The sequence below is a fragment of the Cygnus olor genome, chromosome 3 (assembly GCF_009769625.2).
Source record: "Cygnus olor isolate bCygOlo1 chromosome 3, bCygOlo1.pri.v2, whole genome shotgun sequence".
NCBI classification, from domain to species: domain Eukaryota; kingdom Metazoa; phylum Chordata; class Aves; order Anseriformes; family Anatidae; genus Cygnus; species Cygnus olor.
Window position 1 is genome coordinate 24,959,925 of NC_049171.1, and position 19,623 is coordinate 24,979,547.

At 41.9% G+C, this 19,623-nt stretch overlaps 1 protein-coding gene across 1 annotated transcript in view; it reads left to right on the top strand.

Moving 5' to 3' along the window:
* The first annotated feature begins 2,926 nt into the window (after positions 1–2,926).
* The window catches only part of AGPAT5 (1-acylglycerol-3-phosphate O-acyltransferase 5), a 60,771-nt gene continuing 44,074 nt past the window's right edge, over positions 2,927–19,623 (top strand). Inside the window, exon 1 of the mRNA XM_040553917.1 lies at positions 2,927–3,382. Coding sequence (XP_040409851.1) covers positions 3,164–3,382 — 219 coding nt within the window. The 5' untranslated portion in view covers positions 2,927–3,163. The remainder of the gene's footprint in view (positions 3,383–19,623) is intronic.

A 19,623-nucleotide genomic window follows, 5' to 3' on the forward strand; every position in this document is an offset into this window, starting at 1 on the left:
ATATCTTAACAAGTTTGGAGTCCTAATTTCATAATGTGGTGAGTTTGCTTCTTTCAGCTGAAAGTAAAATGCCTAGGAATTTAGTCAGTTGACAGATTGGCATTACAGTTAAAGGAAGGGTAATTAGGAACTGTGCCTTCAGAGGATTCAAAATTAAAAATTGTAATGAGGGTCAGAGCATTTTTCTTATTTTGCTCTGTAGTCTAGAATGTGAAAGACCAGTGGTCACATTCCTGTGGTTCAATTCAGAATGATCTAGCGTTAAAAATACCTATGAATCAAGAGAAGCAAGGAAGAAGGCAGTGTCCTAGATCTAATTATTGTGGCATAGCAATTTCTTGAATTGAAAAGTTTGGGTTTCACTCAGTTGCAGACATTTCAACACCGTATTACCACATCATATTGACATAATTATACTAGGAAATTTAAAAAGTCCAAAACCATAGTACAAGGGACTGTATACCTTTCATGTGACTAAAAACTAAATTGATGACCTCTGTGTTTACCCATTTGATAACATAGACTTGATAACGAGAAGAATCTGTGTTAAAAGAGCCTGTTGAAAATATCAAATGATCAAAAGCAGAAATGAATTGTGTGAACATGTGCATGCCCTTGTGTGTGTGTGCACTTGGTGTGGAATGGTGACAGATTAAGAAGGTGAAAAAGCAGCAAATAGAAGAAAAAAATAAAAATTTGAACATTACTGTAACAAAAATGGAAAAAGAGGGGGCAAGTTTAAAACATGCAGAATGTAAAATACAGCAAAGTAAGATCAAGCGGTCTTATTTACTCATTTGTAATACAGCAGAAAAGACATTCAGAGAAACCAAGGGGCAACCACTCTAATGCTGGTGAAAACATGTCTTTTGGTATATTATGATTTCAATGTGTATCAGTGCTCAATTTTACCACCAGACTAAATCTGACTCAAGATAGGAATAGCCATCCATGTAGAACAGCCATGTATATAACCACATACAAAAGGCCCCCTGAAATCCTAAACTGAAAGAATATTATTAAGGTTGCAAAGTGAAGCACTTAGCTATGTCAGGAAATGTCAAGATTAAGACTGCTTGAGTTCAGCTATGGTACCACTTTTCCACTAGACTACTATTGCATTCAGTACATAGAATGTGCATTATGTCTTGATGAGTTTGGTATTTTATTTTCCACCCCTCCTTTTTTTTTTTCAGCATGTGTCTTCAGTTCTTATTTATTACATGGTAGTCAAACCATCCTCCAGTGGCAGAATTGTTCATTTCTGCAGATTTTTTAATTATTATAGTATCCCAGTTCTTCAGAAGCTTGAATGAACTTAACCTCTCAAGAGTCTTGTAAGGAAAGATAGGATCTTATCTATATGGAATTGGAGGCCTCAAGTTCATTCCTTGATATAAATACTTTTATTCCTTTCACATTCTCTTCACTGCAACTCATCTCTTCAGGCTGTTCACTGAGACTTGAATGCCATCTCATAAACTCTGTTTTCAAACCCAGCCAGCTGATTTTCCCCATATTTTCCCAGTCCTTTGCCACTTCACAATCCCAGTTCACTTTTTGTCTTACAAACTGCTAATCTACATTTCCCCCTTCTAACTGCAGTTTCACTAGCCAAACACACCTAGTTGCTCTGAATCCTAGTCTGTCTGCAGTCTCCTTTGAGCAGCAGCATGTCTGGATCCTCTCCAGTCTGCCCTACCATTCCAGTCCCACGAGTGCTTGTTCCTGCATACCTGATTCTGTCCTCCTGGCCTCAGCTTTCCCCTCCCTGTATTGAGTTGGATTACATTCTCCACCCTGTACCGCGGTGAATTACTTTCTCTTCCATGTGGCCATGCTGCAGGCATCACAAAACAGAAGCTTCTTCCTCAATTTTCTGAACAGCCAGAAAAACTGCCTGCCGAAAGAGGCTGTGATGGGGGAAGCGCTTCTCTTCTGGTAGTGCTGGGCCAGGGAAGTGCTTTCAGTTACTCAGTGAGGGCAGAAATGTAAATACTTATCAGGCCAGAGGCCCTGGCAGAAAGTCTCCCCTTTTGGAGGGGAGAAAGAAATAAAGCATCTTGTAAGGGACTTTAAAGCTATGGTGCACGCCAAATATGAGTTCTCCCTGCAGAGCGCAGCACCCCTGAGGCGGTTCAGAGAAAGGCCGCCACAATACTTCAACCTACCATCTTTCCCCCAGTCTTGTTGTGCTGAACTATTCGGATAAAATTTTCAACACACGTTAAAGAGCCGTCAGCGTGAGGTAAACAGCAGCCAAGGACAAAGCTTGTCCCAGTTAAAGTCTGGCAGAGGAAACAGTCTTAACAGAAGGTATTGAGCATCCACTTCTTTTGTAAGGATCCTTACACCCCGTAACTACCCCTACTTCTGTAACTACCCCTTTGCAAGCTCCAGGATAAAATGTACTTTAAAAAAAAAAAAAAAAAAAAAGAATAAATAATTATGCGTGCTTGAGTGTAATGTGAAACTTCCTCTCTGGCAAAGTTATTACAGAGTTGTTTTCTACGAGACTCCGCGCACTTTCTTTAAGGCAGCTGGTGCAGCTGCTGTTACGGGGTTCACCGGGAGCCAGAGGCCGGGGGCAGTGGGGCCACCCCCGGGGGAAACAGAGCTTCATCTACACTACGTTGGGCTTAAATGAGTGCTGATTACAACCGATAAGCGTGAGTGCCCCGCCTGGCAGCGCACCGCCCTGTGAGGGAGCAGCCCCACAGGGGTGCCGCGGCCATTTCGCCGCGGGGCTGCGGGCGCCCGCTCCCCAGCCGGCCTGGCAGACGGCGGCGACAACGCCGACCCCCGCGCCCATGCCCGTGCCCGTGCCCGTCCCCTGCGGCCGTGATAAGCGGGGCGGAGCCACGCCACTGCCCGCCCGGCCCGGAAGCCCCCCCGCGGCCGGTGAGAGGCCGCCTTCCTGCCGGCGCCGCTCCTCCTTCTCCTCCTCCTCCTCCTGCGGCCGGGCAACATGGTGGCGGAGGCGGCGCTGGGGGAGCCGTGAGCCGGTGCCCGTTCCCGGGGCACCCAGCTGGAGGCGGCCGCCTGGCGGGCGGGCCCGGCCCGGGGCGAGGGGAGGGGAGGCGAGGCGAGGAGAGGAGAAGGCGGAGCGGGCGATGCCTGAGCCCGTGCGGGTGTGTCGGTGAGGCCGGGAGCGAGCGGGAAGATGCTGCTGTCGCTGGTGCTGCACACCTACTCCATGCGCTACTTCCTGCCCGCCGCCGTCATGATGGGCACGGCGCCCACCTACGTGCTGGCCTGGGGCGCATGGAGGCTGCTCTCCGCCCTGCTCCCCGCACGCTTCTACCGCGAGGTGGACGACCGCCTCTACACCATCTACCAGAGCATGGTGCTCTTCTTCTTCGAGAACTACACGGGCGTGCAGGTGAGCCGGCTGGGACGGGACCACCGCTGGTGGCGGTGATGGTGGTGGTGGACCTGCTGTAGGGTCCCCCGCGCCCACCCCGCATCCCTGCGAGGGGCCCGGGCGGTCGCTGCCAAGTGAAATCCCTGGGGAGGAAATCTCCTGCTGCTGGCAGCAGGTGCAGGCTTCGGCCTTTTCCCTCCCAGCAAAGCCTCCGAGACCGCGAGGAAGACTCCCGCCCGCGTCCTGGCCCAGCGCCGCCCGACGATGCTCTTCGAGTGATGCTTTTCACGGCGTGCCGGTGTTGTGTTCATTTTGCAGGTCGGAAGGCAGAAGGGACGTGACAGCAGTCATGCTCGGTCAGCATCCGAGTGGCAGCCTCCTTTGCACGCTTGAACCGCGCGGCCTGTTCCGCGCACCTGCGGTACTGCACTGAGAGTTGATAAGGAAATTGTAGCTAGCCATAATTGCACTTCATGCATCTACAGCTTTCTAATAAATAGATTCTTCGCCTTTAAATTATTACAGCTTCACAGTTCTCTTACAGTTTGCCCGCTGCCAAGTTTCGGTCCTTAAATTTTGGATCAGCCGTGGACAGCGATTACCCAGTACCCCAGAAAGCACAGTCCAAAGTTTCAGGTTAAGAAGACAGAACTGGAGGCCTCTCTTGCACGACCAGGGGATCATTTGGGTGCAAGTAATAATACCTCACTTAACAATTTTCTCATCACGTTACATATTTGAAAGGGCTACACATTTATTTGCAATTTGAAAGGTAAATAAGGAGATTTTTAATTCTGTATTTAAAAGATACCCACCGTGCCTCAACCTGACTTTCAGTGTTGCTGAGTGTATAGAAGTGTATTTGAAGTTAGTGTCAGCTGTATGTGCTTGGGAGTAAAGAATAACAAGTGTTTACATGTTGATTGGCATGTTACAGAGCCGGTACAAATAGCTGGAAATATCAAGAAGGACCTAAGTTATTCATCCACTGACTTATGAAACGTTTCTTTCAAACTCAGGCTGGGTCTTCCCTAGTTTCTGCTCCCAAGCTGCAGTTGTAGGCCTCACTTAATGGAAACCCACAAAGCCAGCTACACAGAGAGCAGAGTTGCACAGTTTGACATCAGGATGAATAGAAAGGATACAAAAGGGAAGTGAGATCTTCTTTTAGCCTTGATTACTTTTTGACTGACTCAACTTGTAACTCATGTAACCTCACCCTTGTATCTTGTCCAAATTAGTTAACTTGTGTTGTGATTTACATCTTTTTATTTTTAAATAAAAAAGGGAAGGGGGAGCAGTAGTTCACAGGTTAAGTACTTACTGTTTTATCTGCCTTATTTCTTTGTCTAGCATCTTTTAATGCAGCCATTTGGGTGTGTAGTAGCACACTTTGGTAATTAGCTGCTGCAAGCAGCAGTATAGTAGTTTAATTCAACCCCTTCAAAGATTGAGAGCAAGAAAAAATCAAGATATAAATTGTAACAAGAAAATTATTCAGTTTTCCTACAAACATTGCGCACAGAGTAGCAACCACTTTAAACTTTTGATTAAAAAAAAAGTTTTCATAAAAAATGCCTATCATGTAAAGGTACAGGATGGGCAAGGATAACCAAAACAGACAAAAAGGCAACCATTGTCTGTCAACCTTTGGTTTCTTTGGTTACATTGATAGAAATTCTTCCATACAAACAGAAGAGAGAGGCCTGTACAGGTGATCAGTTAGAACAACATCTGAATAGAGATGCTTTGTCAGAGTGAGCAGCAGATGATATTAGGAGGAGAGGAGGTGATGCAGGCAAAGCTGAAATAGAGAATCACAGAAACAAAGAAGGTTCACAAAACCAACCTGGCATATGTTATAGGGTAAGTGAAATAGTAACTGAGACTCAAAGCTAAATAAAAACATGGAAAGTGTGGTGCATATGTAGGAAGGTAAGAGGAAGAACCCTTAAGATTTGTGTTTCATTTAAATGGAAGAGATCTCCGATATACTTAGGGAGGAGAAACAGGGTGTCCTTTCAGACCTACCCATGCAAACACTGAACACGTTTAACTTGAAACTCACAGTGGAAAGTTAAGCATGTGCCTGAATGTTTGAGATTGGGATGGTAACCTGAGAGCTCCTGTGAATTGGCTGTTTTAAGGCACGTAATTAAATGCAGAAGCGTAACATCATTATATGCAACACCCCCCCGCCCCCCCCCCCAGAATAGAAGAATATTAACTTCAGTAGCTCCATAAAGGCAGTTGTATGGGTTTACGAACATTAAGACATCATAATAGCCATAGGAGGGAGGAGTTCAGCATCTCTTTGAGGTCCGTTAATTTATTCAGCTGATTTAACGTTGTTGCAATAATTTTTGTAACTGGATAAAAGGGAGGCTAAAAACTTGATCCATCAGGATACCAGGACATACTGCCTAGTCTCACTGAAGTCATTAGGGTTACACAGACACTTAAGTGATTTACTGAATCAAAGCCTTAAGTGACTTTCTTAGCACTGCCACAGTCTCACCCTATGCAAAAGAAAAATGTCTTTAACGTTGTGTTCTGTTCTGCATTCCTTGGATTGTTATGCTTAGAGTGTTTGTGGTTTTTCGATACGATAACACTCCAAGGCTGTTGTGAATAGTTGAGATGTCTGACCTTAAAATAATAATTTTGTTGGAATTCCCATTTTTAGCATCAGTGGAGTGTTAATAGACTAAAAGTTGGTTTGGATTTTGAACATAGATTATTTTTTGACTCAATGAAATAGTGAAATATCTTGATTTTTTTAAATTTATTTTTCAGGAAAATGATGTATCTGTGCATCAATGGCTTTTAGTCCATAGAGTATCTAATCCTGTCTTTCCCTCATGACCATATGTGCAAACATTTTTTCTTATTTTGTACTTGACTTGGGTGTTTCAAGCCAAGTTTATTAAAACAAAAACTCTAGTTTGTGCTAGGAAGACGTTTTATCTTTGTAGCACATACTTCAGTTGTGAAATGTAACCAGATAAGGTGATACTCTGAACTGTGTGTCAGGAAGTCTTGAAACAGTAATAATTCCTTTTCTCTTAAGTATTTGGCTTGAGATCTGAAATAATTACAGAGCAATAATTGCTGTGAACCACTTCTGAGTATTTATATTCTAAAGAATGGCTCATGAAATATCTAAAAGGTTTTTTTTTTCATTTTCTCATACTATAAATACTTTTCCTTTTTAAAGTTTTAGTCAGACCTGTTAATTTTTTCCACCAAAAAGATTTGTTTTGGAAAGCCTAAATAGAACTTGAGCTAAGATGGAATCAGTTTAGGTTTTTCCAACAATATTAGAATTCTGTAAATTAATTACCAAAAATAGTCCTATTGCTAATCATCATGCAAGAGTTGGCTGTAGAAAACTGAAGAACCAGTATTTAGAGTACAAAAAGCAAGCCAGAACTTGCCAATCCTGAAAATTGGGTAAACTGTACAAAAACATTATGACTATAAAGTGAAATCCTGTAGCGTTCTGGAGATTTGTCAGTGCAATTGCAGTTTGGCAAATATCCATGCATTTCATTAAGGGGCTATAAATATATATAAAATGAATCTATACATGGCATTGTGACAGTGCTCTTCAACAACCTCCAGGATTATAAAGTCATAGTAATGAAAATCTGTAACGGTGGTTTGTTGGGAAGTGGAACAGGGAGAAGGGCCCTGTTTTGGCCCTATGTTGCTTTGGATGGAAATGCAATTACATTGAATCTCACCTGCCCTGCTGTAAGCTGCAGGAGTGCTACAATACTTTTTTCTAGGATGAACATATATGAGATGCTTGAACTCTGTAAAGTGAGTAGGAAGTCTTAGAGAGCAAAGGGTGTTAATTTTACCAGCGATGAGCCAAAGCAGTCACTGACATAGACAGGTGCAGTTCAAGTGCATTGGAGGGCTTGCATTTGCTTGTGCTAATTGTAGATTTGGCCACAGGTTTCCAAATCCTCAAGTAGCATGTGAACAGTGTGGTTGTCTTACAGCTTTTGTCTTTACTGTGCTAGGGAAGTCCAGACTCTTCTATTTCATACAGCACAGACAATAGACGATTGCATCTTAACACAGAATGTGAAAACCAAAATGACTGCAAATATGCCTATAATTAGGGTGTTTGAAGGGCTGAAAAGACTAGTAATTCAATATGATGAGTGCTATCATCTCTCTATGACCCTTAGCATCTTATCCCGGTTGCAGTCAGGGTGATGAAATTAATGCCTATTGTGTTTGTGCACATGTTTCGGATCAGCTGGGATCAGAACGTTCTTCAACCTTTTTTGTTGTAATTGTGTTTGATATTTTGTATGGAGTGGCAGTGAAGAAATAATAAAGAAATCATCACTTGGACTGCTTCCTAAAGGATCATTTTCCATCTGAAAGATTTTGACAATTGCATAAAATCCATGGCTGAATTAATGTGCGTGGATTTTGTTCAATGCTTGTGTCAGCTCTCTCGCCCTACCCCCACTTCCTTCTGAACACGAATTTTTGGAAGTGGTGCTTTCATTAAAGGCATTATGAAATTCTATTTTTCTTTGTCATCGCGGGGCTCTGGAAGGGCTGAGAATCAGATGCAACCTCGGTGTTGTTTTGCATAGCTGTGGTGTCTCTAATAATTACTTTAGAAAATATGTGAGATCCCAGCTACACAACAAAACATGCTTACTGGGCTGATACTGAAGCTTGGGCTGCTGTGTAGTGACAAGGTTGAGCAAATCAGAACTTTTCAGGGACACTGTTACTGAACTCTGGACTATGCTATGCTGCAGAGTGGAGCCCAGGCCCCAAGTCTTGGCTTCCTGGGAAGCCTGTGAGGAGAGCTCAGTGTGAGGTTGGGATGTGGATGCTTAGTGTTGTAGCCTTTGGCTTATTTGCTTTGGAAGAGAGAGGTATGAGGTCTGCACTCAGCTTTATTCCCAGGACAGCAGCTTTGCCAGGCTGGGCCGTCTGTGCTGCAGGCACTCTCTGCTTTCCCGTTTGAAGCTGTTCCATGGTGCAACAGGTAATGCAGAAGGGCCCAGCTGGGGAGAGGGAGGCAGCAGAAGTGTAAGGGCAAAGCTGTAGGAGGCTCACGTCACAGAGGTGCTTTCTGTCCCTAGATACATCAGGGGCTGAACCTCCTCAAGATGAGGACCTGGGCAGATGCCACTACCAGAAAGATAAAAGGAGGTGCTGCTTTTCATCCTTCTCTGGTTGTATTTGCACGGAAGGTGCTGATAGTAGCACTTCACGATCCTGATTTTGTAAATGTGCGCTTGAGGTCTCTGAGCTCTCCACCCAGTGTGGGCAGCCAGCCCGACAGCTTTGAGTGGGAGAATACTGGGAGGCACTGGAGCTGGGAGGCACAGCTCTGCCGGCAAGGCCAGGTGGGACAGCCTTGGAGGACTGTCATTTTGGCAATCCTGCTACTGGACCTGGCTTATAGCACACTGTGGAAATGGTATCACGGAGCAGCAGCAGCTCTGGTTAGGCGATGTGGCCACTTTGTGAAACTATGTTAACTGGTGAGTGGTTAAGATAAATCGTGAATTGTTTATGGTAGAAATAAGTCTAATGGTAGAAATAAGTCTTGGGGGTTGGAGCAGTGCTGAGATTGAAAAGGTAATTGAGAATGTAGCGAGGTGAATCATTTCTGTGTGGTAAACATTTGAAAGAAGACCTGCTTTTTATAATGAAAATTTTCTGCTGTTGTACTAGCTCAATCAAATCAAAGTTTACCCTGGCTCATCTCATTAGGGATTTTGGAAAGCAGCTTTCTCCAGGCGTATGTGTCTTTTATAGTATTACAACAAAGTCCTATCTGTTATTGTAGCAGAAATTAAGTGATACCTGCTAAGCCTAAGGGATGCTGCCTTCAGATTGAGACGGATGTCTAATTTTAGACTCTTACGTGCCACTGTGGTGTGAGGCAGCAAAAATAGGTACATTAGGTATGTAAGCTTTGTGTTCTTTCTTTTTTAGATATTGCAGAAGACATATTTGCATATATTTTAAATTTTGTTCTGACTGCATTTGGCTAGTGTTGTGAAGCTAAAAGTCCTTGGTGGCGGTAGTTCTTTTGGGTATCAGCAAGCATTTTTATTTGCTGCAGCTTCTGGCACTGGGGCAATCTGGATAGAATATAGTAGGGAGGGACTCCTTGGTCATTGCTGGTCCTGATCTCCTCCTATCCCCCTGATATATGAAAAATAAAATCAATTAGTTACAAATTAGTTCTGTTAGCTCTTTTAGAAAGAACGTATCAGTTACCCAAACCAGAACTACCTCTGTTTGGGTTCGTAATTCAGAAACTTTGTGTGGAGCTTTGCCTGGCATATATTTTCTAATTGGCAAGTCACAAGTGAATCTGAATTTCATATCAGCCTTATCTAATCTTGTCTGCAATTTAAAACTAAAGTATATGTTTTCAGTCTAAAAATAGCTATGTATACCTAAGAAAATCCTATAAACATAAGTATTTGTCAGGTAAGAGGAGCTAAGGAGTCAAAAGACGGTTTGAAAGCACTTACAAAATTCTGCTTTCAATTACTTAGCCAGTGAGTTTTACAATACTGTAGTTTGATATTAAATTTTTCTGGTTTAAGATATTCAAATTAAAATAGATTTATATTATATTCAGTTCTTAATGTAAGTCATCCTAATATTGCCTGAGCTGTTATATTTTGAAATACAGATGGTATTTATCACTTCTTTCTTAACCTGCATGAGTTTTATACACCACCTTCTTTTTGTGTTTAACTCTGTTTTGGTAGATTCTGGGCCATGGAGTTTTACAGTGTTCTTCCATGCCCTTTCCTTCTTCTTGCATAATACATCCAGATGCTTTATGTAAGGGTGACTGTTAATTGAGAAGTTTTTCTCCTAGTACTATACCATCAGACACTGCTCTTGCTAAGAGAAGATTCTATTCGTAGTTAAACATTTGAGTCCAATTATTTCCAACTATTTACCTCAGGCTTACAGGGTGTCTTTTTTATTCCTCAGTTTTACTTGCCTTAGATAAAGTAGGCTCAGATGTCAAGGATTTTGACATTACAATTATGAGGAAGCATAACTTCTCAGGGGAAAAATGCATTCTTTAATCTTTGTTCTGTCAATTTGAATTTAAGCTCTGAAGAGATTTGGGATGAAAAACAGGGAAATTATTTTCTTCATTTCATTTCTGTCACTTACTACTTGTCATCTTCTCTGTTACAGCTCCTCGGTGTGGGTCTACGAAATCATGTACTTCATGCTAGTTTGATTTTTTTTTTCCTTATTTTTTTAGATATAAAACTAGCTACCTGCGATTTGGTTGAATTTCTGTGTTTGAGCACATATCTAAACATGAAGAAAAACAATATGACTTGTAACTGTATTGCGGTAGTTGCAATAATTTTTCCTCTTGAACTTGCAGAATGACTTGAAGACTTGCTTTGTCCATTTTCTAAAGCTACTTGGGAATCAGAGGGCATGCGTGTTTCTCTTGTGTAAGCAAACATGGCTCACAGTACCAAGCACGTGCTGTGGTGGTATGCAGAGGTGTTAGAGGGATGGTAACTTTGGTTAGTTTTTGAGGCTCACTCAAGTTTACTGTGTTCAGATCTAGAGCCAGATAAGTTGCAGCAAGTTCAGACACCTCCCCTTGTGTTGTCTTCTGTCTTGCCTTTGCCTTTTCTTGGAAGTCTGTAATGCTTAAATGATAAATATTTATTGAAAATGATATGTGGAAGAGCTTTTGGAAACCTTACTCCACTATCACAAGCAGAGAACATGGAGTTTTTTTCATCTTACTCTTTCCCACACATCTTGACTCATTGATAACTCCACACCAGTTCAGCCCGTACTTTGATATAAACACTTGTATGAGTTTTACAGATGAAAATTTAATCAACTCTTCCTGGGAGTCCTTCACATTTAGAAGCAAAAATCCTATTATAAAGAGCTCTAGCTAGAGGAATACTGCAAGTAACATTGCTGCCACAAGGCTTCCTGCTTCTGGCTGGTGGGAGATGCGCAAAAGATTACATTTTCAGAACATGCTTAATGTATCAAGGCATCATAATTGCTAGGTTTTTTGTTTGTTTGGGTTGGTTTGTTGTGTTTTTTTTTTGGTGGGAGGAGGCGTTATGTACTTCCCACTGCAGAAGAGTAGCAAAATAAATAACAGCTAAATTGATGTGGGTCACTTTTTCTTATTTTCTTAAAAGAATGGAAAATTCTGTGGAAAAAATCCAGAGGTGCCACAGGATTATGAGGGAGAGTGTTGCTCTCCTAATGAAACAGGTAGAATACTTCCATGCCCCCCCGGTTTTGCATATTACCAAGATGCCAGATGTTCAGGAAAACTCTTCTGTAGAAATCTCAGCTTATAAATAATCTCCTTTCATTTATGTTTATGTATTTGAAATGTGTGCAGTACTCGTGTTTTTTGTTGTCTTAAAAAAAAATGTAATTATTGGGCATTTATGGTAAGAGTCATGTAGATGCTCTAACTTTGACTTTCCCAAATGGTCATTGACTGTAATTGTGTGTCACTCCATGGTCTGTGTCACAGAATTGCATTGTAATCAAAAGCAGGCCAATTGCAGAAAGATCCAGTAAATGATTTTGGCATTGGAAGTATTGAGAATGTAGATGCCAAAATCTGTCACCAGTGCTGAAACAATTAAGCTATATGGGTGCCTTTTTAATGGTTCTTCAGATAGCTAAGGAGTCCAGGTATGAATGAAATAATTGTGCTTTTAAATTGAAGTTTTAAATTGTGTTTTAAAGTGAAGTGCTTGAACCATATATAACCCTGATCAGAATGCAGAAGCAAAGCTCCTGTATCAACAGAGTACTTTTAAGTATGCTGGCAGAACTGGGGACCTCAAAAACAGTTTTGTCTCTTACTTTCTATTGAAAAAAAAAAAAAGGAAGAAATGGTGATATTTCTCTATAACTTAATGAGTGAAAGCACAAACTGTACTCATGTGTTCCATCAGTTCAGCTCCTTCTACGTACACATAACCTCACCACTTTGAAAAGCTGATTTAGCAGTGTGTTTTCAGAAGAGAGAATCCGCCGTCCTTAGATGAACCTTCTAAAAGCACTGAGCAGTGTGTTAAGGCACGATGGGATTTAAGGTCTGCATCTGTTTTTGGTGCTTTCAGTGGGCTACATCCGGGCAATTCAAAGCTGGCAGACTTGGTAGTGCAGGTCTCGTGAATCCTTTTCTGCAGCACTGAGCTCTCCTAGAAGCCAAGAGCTCCTTTGTCTGGGTTATGGTTGAATCAAGTCTGGCACCATTGCATAAATAAATACAAACTAGCAGAACTTGCTCAATATACTATTTTGACAACTTACTCCCTCTGAAATTACTCTCTTGTTCAGGTTGGATATTCCAATTATTATGCATGTATCACTGAACTTTGTGCTACCACCATGCCCCTTTTAGAAATACACTGATAACCAACTGAATTGCCCTCTGAAAGAGGAGTTCCGGAACTATACACATCAATCTCTAAGTGATGTTAGACTGGTGTGAATAAAGGTATTTGTCATGTTGTGTTGTAAATCACTACATGAGGCTTTGAGGAGGAGTATAAATAAAGTCAGGTAATGCTTCTGTAGGAGTAAGTCTATGATGTCTCAGAATTCTACATAGCATCTGTGGAAGATCCAAGCAGATAAGAATTGCAAACAAATCTAGTCCAGTTAAACAAAAATGATATTGCCCATCTATTGACAAGTGTCTCCTTCCTCTTACAGGACTGTGGGATTTTTGTATTAAATAAGTGTGGTAGTTGTTATTGCTGTTACTTGATTTTCTGTGGTACAATGATGGCAGTGAAACTACCAAGATTTTTCTTCAGACCAACTGCCTGCAGCAAAAATTACTTAATTCATTGTATAACTAGAAAAAGTAGGCAACTAATTTTTATAGCCTAAATATTTTAAAGTCTTTTCCATGCTAAAATACAAAAAAAGAAGTCAAATGCACACAGAATAAGACTCTGAAGTTTTATTTTTACTGATACAGATATTATTTTATTAAAAATATTAACATATGTTTTCATTAGCACACTAGGTAGCTGCATTTCCATTCAGGTTTCATTGATTCTGATTATTTGGGAAGGAGCTTTCCCTTAATTAATGAGTGAATTCTAGTAATCTCTTTAATTCAACGGAGAAACTTTAAAGCTTTTATATTCAGCAGCAGAACTAGGCTGCTTCTGTACATGTAGCTGGTGCTGTGCCACTGAATGAAGCGTAACTGCTTATGTTTATAACAGTTCATCAATTTAGACCGTCAGACCAAAACGTAGAATGAAAGCAAAAATGTACAGGCTTCACCCTTAACGTCAGATGGTATGATTCAGTCATACATAATAATGTTCCTAATATAGTCTTATTGCAAAAAGGAAATAAAATGGCAACAACTTCACGTTGTGCTGTGGTTTTGGAGTTCTGGGATTTCTGGTGCGATCAAAAGAATGATTTAAAGAACAATCTATGAATTTCATATAGAAATCTCAATGTGTCCCATAGCTCAGTCTCTTGGCAGTGGTTTTCTTCACAGAACCCCAGTAAAATAAATAGCTGCAGAATACTTGAGTGAGCTATCTGCTCCAATAAAATGGATTGCATTGGGAATTTATGGTTTGGTGCTGAGCCTGAGCAGCTGACTTCAGACTTGATCAGTTATGTTTTGAGTAGGTAGTCTCTTTGACTAAAAGACGTTATGATGTATAATTATAATATGACCATTACCTAAAAATTGTATGTGATCTAAAGGTATTTTTAGGAAGAAATATATTGAAAGGTAAACATTTTGCAGTGCTAGAGATAAAGCAGCTGACAACTAAATTGTGCAATTTTTCTTCTTTCCCACTCAACCTTTCATCTTCATGCATTCCCTTGAGCTTAGATGTTGCTTATGGAAAATATTAAGGACAGTGCAAAGTTTTGAGTCTGTAAAATGGTGGAATCCTCCTGGTCAGTGTTTGGGGGAAGATTTGTATCTTTATGGTGTAGGCAAGTGAGACCCGTATTTGTTAAATGAGAATAAAAGTGCTTCCCTATCTTCTGTGAAGAAAAGCTAACATTTTGATATGCTTATAGTAGGGCATCTGAATACCTGAGAAATTTGTCAGCACCAAGTACGAGGCCCCCAGTTATGTCCTGCCTTGAGCCTGCTTCTTGTCAAACAGGGTAAATAGATCCTGTGATCTGAGATATTTTGTTTAGAATCACAGAATCATTTTGGTTGGAAAAGACCTCTAAGATCATCTAGCCCAACCTTTATCCTAGCACTGCCAAGTCCACCACTGAACCATGTCACTAAACTCTACATCTACACGAAGATCTCCAGGGATGATGACTCAACCACTTCCCTCGGCAGCCTGTTCCAATACTTCACAACCCTTTCAGTGAAGAGATTTTTCCTACTCTCCAACCTAAACCTCCCCTGGTGCAACTTAAGGCCATTTCCTCTTGTGTTATCACTTTGGTGCTTGGGAAAAGAGACGGATCCCCACCTTGCTACAATCTCCTGTAAGGTAATCGTAGGGTGTGATAAGGTCTCCCTTGAGCATTCTTTTCTCCAGGCTAAATAACCCCAGCTCCCTCAGCCGCTCCTCGTAAGACTTGTTTCCTAGACCCTTCACCAGTTTTGTTGCCCTTCTCTGGACATGTTCCAGGGACTCTATGTCCATCTTGTAGTGAGGGGCCCAAAACTGAACACAGTACTTGAGGTGCGGCCTCACCAGAGCCAAGTAACTTCCTTAGTCCTGCTGGCCACACTATTTCTGATACAAGCCAGGATGCTATTGGCCTTCTTGGCCACCTGAGCACACTGTTGGTTCATATGCAACTGGCTGTCGACCAATACCCCCAGGTCCCTTTCCACCGGCAGCTTTCCAGCCACTCTGCCCCCAGTCTGTAGCGTTGCATTGGGCTGTTGTGCGCCAAGAGCAGGTCCTGACACTTGGCCTTGTTGAGCTTCACAGAGTTTGTCTCGGCCTGTCGGTCTGGCCAATCCAGATCCCTCTGCAGAGCCTTCCTACCCTCGAGCAGACCAATACTCACACCTAACTTGGTGTCATCTGCAAACTTACTGAGGGTACACTTGATACTTCCGTCCAGATCACTGATGAAGATACTGAAGTGGCCCCAGTACTGAGCCCTGGGGGACACCACTAGTGACCGGCCTCCAACTGAATTTAATTCCATACACTGCAACTCTTTGGGCCCAGCCACCCAGACAGTTTTTAATCCAGCAAAGCTTATGCCTGTCCAGGCCTTGAGCAGCCAGCTTCTCCAGGAGAATGCTGTGGGAAACAGTATCAAAATCCTTACTGACGTATAGGTAGACCACATCCACCGCCATTCCCCCATCCACCGAATGCATCACCTTGTCCTGGAAGGAGACTGGGTTCATCAAGCAGGGCCTGTCTTTGATAAACCCATGCTGACTGGGCCTGATTTCATGGTTGTCCTGTAAGTGCTGCATGATGGCACTCAAGATAATTTGCTCCCTGAGCTTCCCCAGCACCAAAGTCAGACTGACAGGCCTGCAGTTCCCCGAGTACTCCTTCTGTCCCTTCTTGTAGATGGGCATTCCATTTGCTAGCCACCAGTCTAATGGGACCTCCCCTGATAGCCAGGACTGCTGATAAATGATGGAAAGCTCAAAGGACTGCTTGTGTCATCAGGCAGATTTTCAAAAGGACTGAGAACTTCCCACAAGATACCTGTAGCACTAGAATTTAAGTACTGTTGCAGTAGATCTTAACAGAGCAGCAATGCTGCAGAAGTCAGCTTGTCCTGGATTATGCATTGACTTCAGAAGCCATATCTAGTAGTTGCTTTTGGAGGTTTGTTGATGCAAGCTCCACCCTTTTACCACAAAATTATTTCCAGATTTTTTGACAAAAAGATGAGAAATGTATCCTAGGATACCAATTATTCTAATAAACACTCCAGTTGTAGTAGTGCCCAGCTCACACAGAAGCTCTTGTTCCAAAGAGCATGCAGTCCAAGTTACTAAAGGAGTCAGGAAGAAACAGCAAAATGGAGAGAACTGCATGTTTTGAGGGGAGCACAGCTGAATACATGAAGTTTGTACAGTTGTTTTAAACGATTGCTGGATTTCTGGAATGTTCTGTTTCTCTTGTCTTCCTCCAGGAGAGGGAAGGAAAGTTCTGCTATTACCATATTTCTGTTTCAATCCTTTCTTCTGGTTGCTTCCGGCTGTGTGCTGGAAGCTGAGCTTTATGTTTTATATTCCACCTTTTTCTCTGCATTGCGCCCCAGTGCACATCAGTTCTGTTGCTGAAGTAATAGCAAAGAAGGGAGCATTGTCCTGCAACTCACACCTGGTTTCCATGCAGAGGGAAGAGGGGAGGGAGGGCCATGAAGTCTGAGGAGCCAAGAATGAGTGTGCCAATGCAATAGGACATCAAATGAGATGGCCCAAGTTTTTACCACCAATAACCAACCATCTGTGTTGCCATACTTCCAGTGAAGCAGAGGTGTGAGAACTGCTTGCATGATCACCCACATCCAATTACCACGCTGAGGTTATCTCTTTGCCAGGAGTTTGATGTGGTCACCAGTCAACCTGCGTGCAGGTCTTCTGATAGTGTGATTACTTTTCTCTCTTGAGGTAATTTGTCATGGCCTTATTTACTGAGACAATATAGCTAGGATGTGATTAAATGAACTATTTCATTTTCTTTGGTATGTGCAGATTTCCTAATCAAGAAATCAAAATCTAATTCCACCTTGTTGCTGTGCAGCCTTGTCAAATTACAGTGTATTCAGGTGTGGCTGCCATGCAGGACTGTTTTGCATAGCTATGCAAGCTACTGCACTTGCACAGCCTTGGCTGAATATATTGCACTGGATACAGAAGCTGGTGTCACCAGATCACCCTGGAGCCCCCATTTGCATACCTGGCTCAGCCTAACGTTGAATTAGTAAATTCCCCCTTCAGGAGAACTTGTGGTTACCTCCTGCTTGTGCATCAGAGCTTTGCCCTTGATGCCTCTGAGGCGTCTTGTGCCTGCTCAGCATGTGAACAACTGGGTCCCAGCCCTTCCACAGAAGGGAATTCATTAACATTCTCCTTCCCTTATCTGAGACCAGCTGAATTGGTCTAGATGATCTTTCAAGGTCCCTTCCAGTCCCTAACATTCTGTGAATTGGGTTTGATGGCACTGCTACATAAACAGATGTGAAAGACCCGTATCAACAGCAGTGGTATTACCTGCTATTGCGAACTGGGCTGTGAAGCATCCAAAACATGACTAAACCCGCAAATTTTAATGCTCTATACCCAAGTTATGTTTGCAATGGAAGACTATAAATCTGCATGCTATTTTCCCTCAAATCTCTGTTTAATTTGGCTTGCTGTGTTGCTCTTTATTGTGCTTTTTTTTTTTTTTTGAAGAAAACGAAAGAACACCTATTCAAATGAATAGGTTCCTCACTTGCTTCATTGTGACAGACAGAACATTCGTCCTCTCAGTCTTTCAAACCGATCGGTAGGTAGAATATATATGTATATATGCTGTGACATATCACTCGGGTGCTTGCCTGCACTGTGGTCCCTGGATATCTTCTGCACCAGCAGTCTGAAAAGGAGTTGGTTGCTCTTACACAGTCCTCGGCAGCAGGGAGTTCTGTGGAGTTACAACTACAAGCAACAGTAGGGAGTCAAAGTGTTTCTGGAGACCATTAAGAAAAATATTGTGTCACTTCCTTCTGCAGCTGCAGGAGTAGGTTAGGTGCTCTGGTGCTCTACCACTGCAGCAGTAGGTTAGGTGCTCCGGTTCACCTAAAAGCTTCAGATCGCCAGAAATTGAAGGCAAGACCTGAATGCTTCCCCTGCTTACCCACCAGCAAACGAATTCCAGAGAGGAAAGAGGCAACATTTCTGCAGGATTCAAGGCTCTAACTCTTAACCCTCTATAAGTATGGTCTGCAAAAGTTTCCAGAAACACAAGGCTAAAACAAAAATGCTTCATTCTCAGAAGGAAAGTTACATGACTATTCACAGAGTAGGGGTGTCCTGTGATAGCTGAAGAAACCTCTAGACAACAAAGGCCCAAAGTTTCCACTGTTCTCTGGTTGTAATAATAGCTATATCGTATAATTTCTAGCCCGCAGTTCCTGGCTGTGAATGTTGAATATGTGAATAGCTGCTCGCTGGCTTTTAGTGAACTGTATGAGCCTTTTGTTGAGACTGCTGAACTGAACGATGCTGTGGTTAAAGCTGTGGCCTCCTCTTAGACTGAGCCATTCAAGCAAGCAAAATAGTTGTTTTTTTTTCTTTTTTTTTTACTCTTTCCTTCACTTTGAAATAAAATATCCTTTCTTGTGTTTAATGAGAACTAATTATAAATAGGAGCAGATAGATCCTTTCAGTTCTGTACAACTGCATGGCTGTGTGTTTTATCATAATTGAAAAATTTTGGTCTGTTACACATAAACATGTTTTGGCTGGCTGTTACGGTAAGACTGTATGTCGTACGCAGAAATCTACTTACAGTAACAATGAGAGGGTGTTCCTCTGGGATTAAAAAGTGAACCACATCCAATCCTATTGAAATAAAAAGTAATACAGATTAACTGTTACATTTGGCAGACACAATCTTATATGTTTTTTTTAAGGGAATATCTGTTATATTTGTTTTTACTGATGTAATAGTCACAAGTGAGTGCTTTGAATTGTGGTTCTGATCACACTGAGATTTTGACTTTGTACACAAGAGAAAGCAGAAATTTTTAGAAGTTAAAATAATAAATTAAGTATTTCAAACCATGTTTATTTTTCGTGTGGGCTAGCTCTTCCAGTGTCAAGGGCAGATTTTGTTTTCCTCTTGTTCATATTTTCTTACCTTTTATGAAAGCATAGACATCAATCAGGACTTTCTGTTGTAGTGATCTGTTGTATTGGACCTTTTCACTTCCTCTAAAGCAGTCTTTGCCAGGAACTGCACAGTGGAGTCTTAACTGAAATTAAAAAACAGTATTTGTGGACCTAGTGCATAACATCACTGGCAGTATACACTTCAAAATGAAGCTTTCACTCTATAAGTGAGAGTAGGAAGATAATTTTTTATTTCAATGAAATCTTTGTACCTGAATTGTAAGAGCAGATCCTTTGATGCTACCTTGTACTAAATAGCATGTGGTAGCAAGACTGTCAGAAGGAAGGTTATAAATTCTCCTTGAACTTTAATGAGAAAATTACTCATACAGCTTTT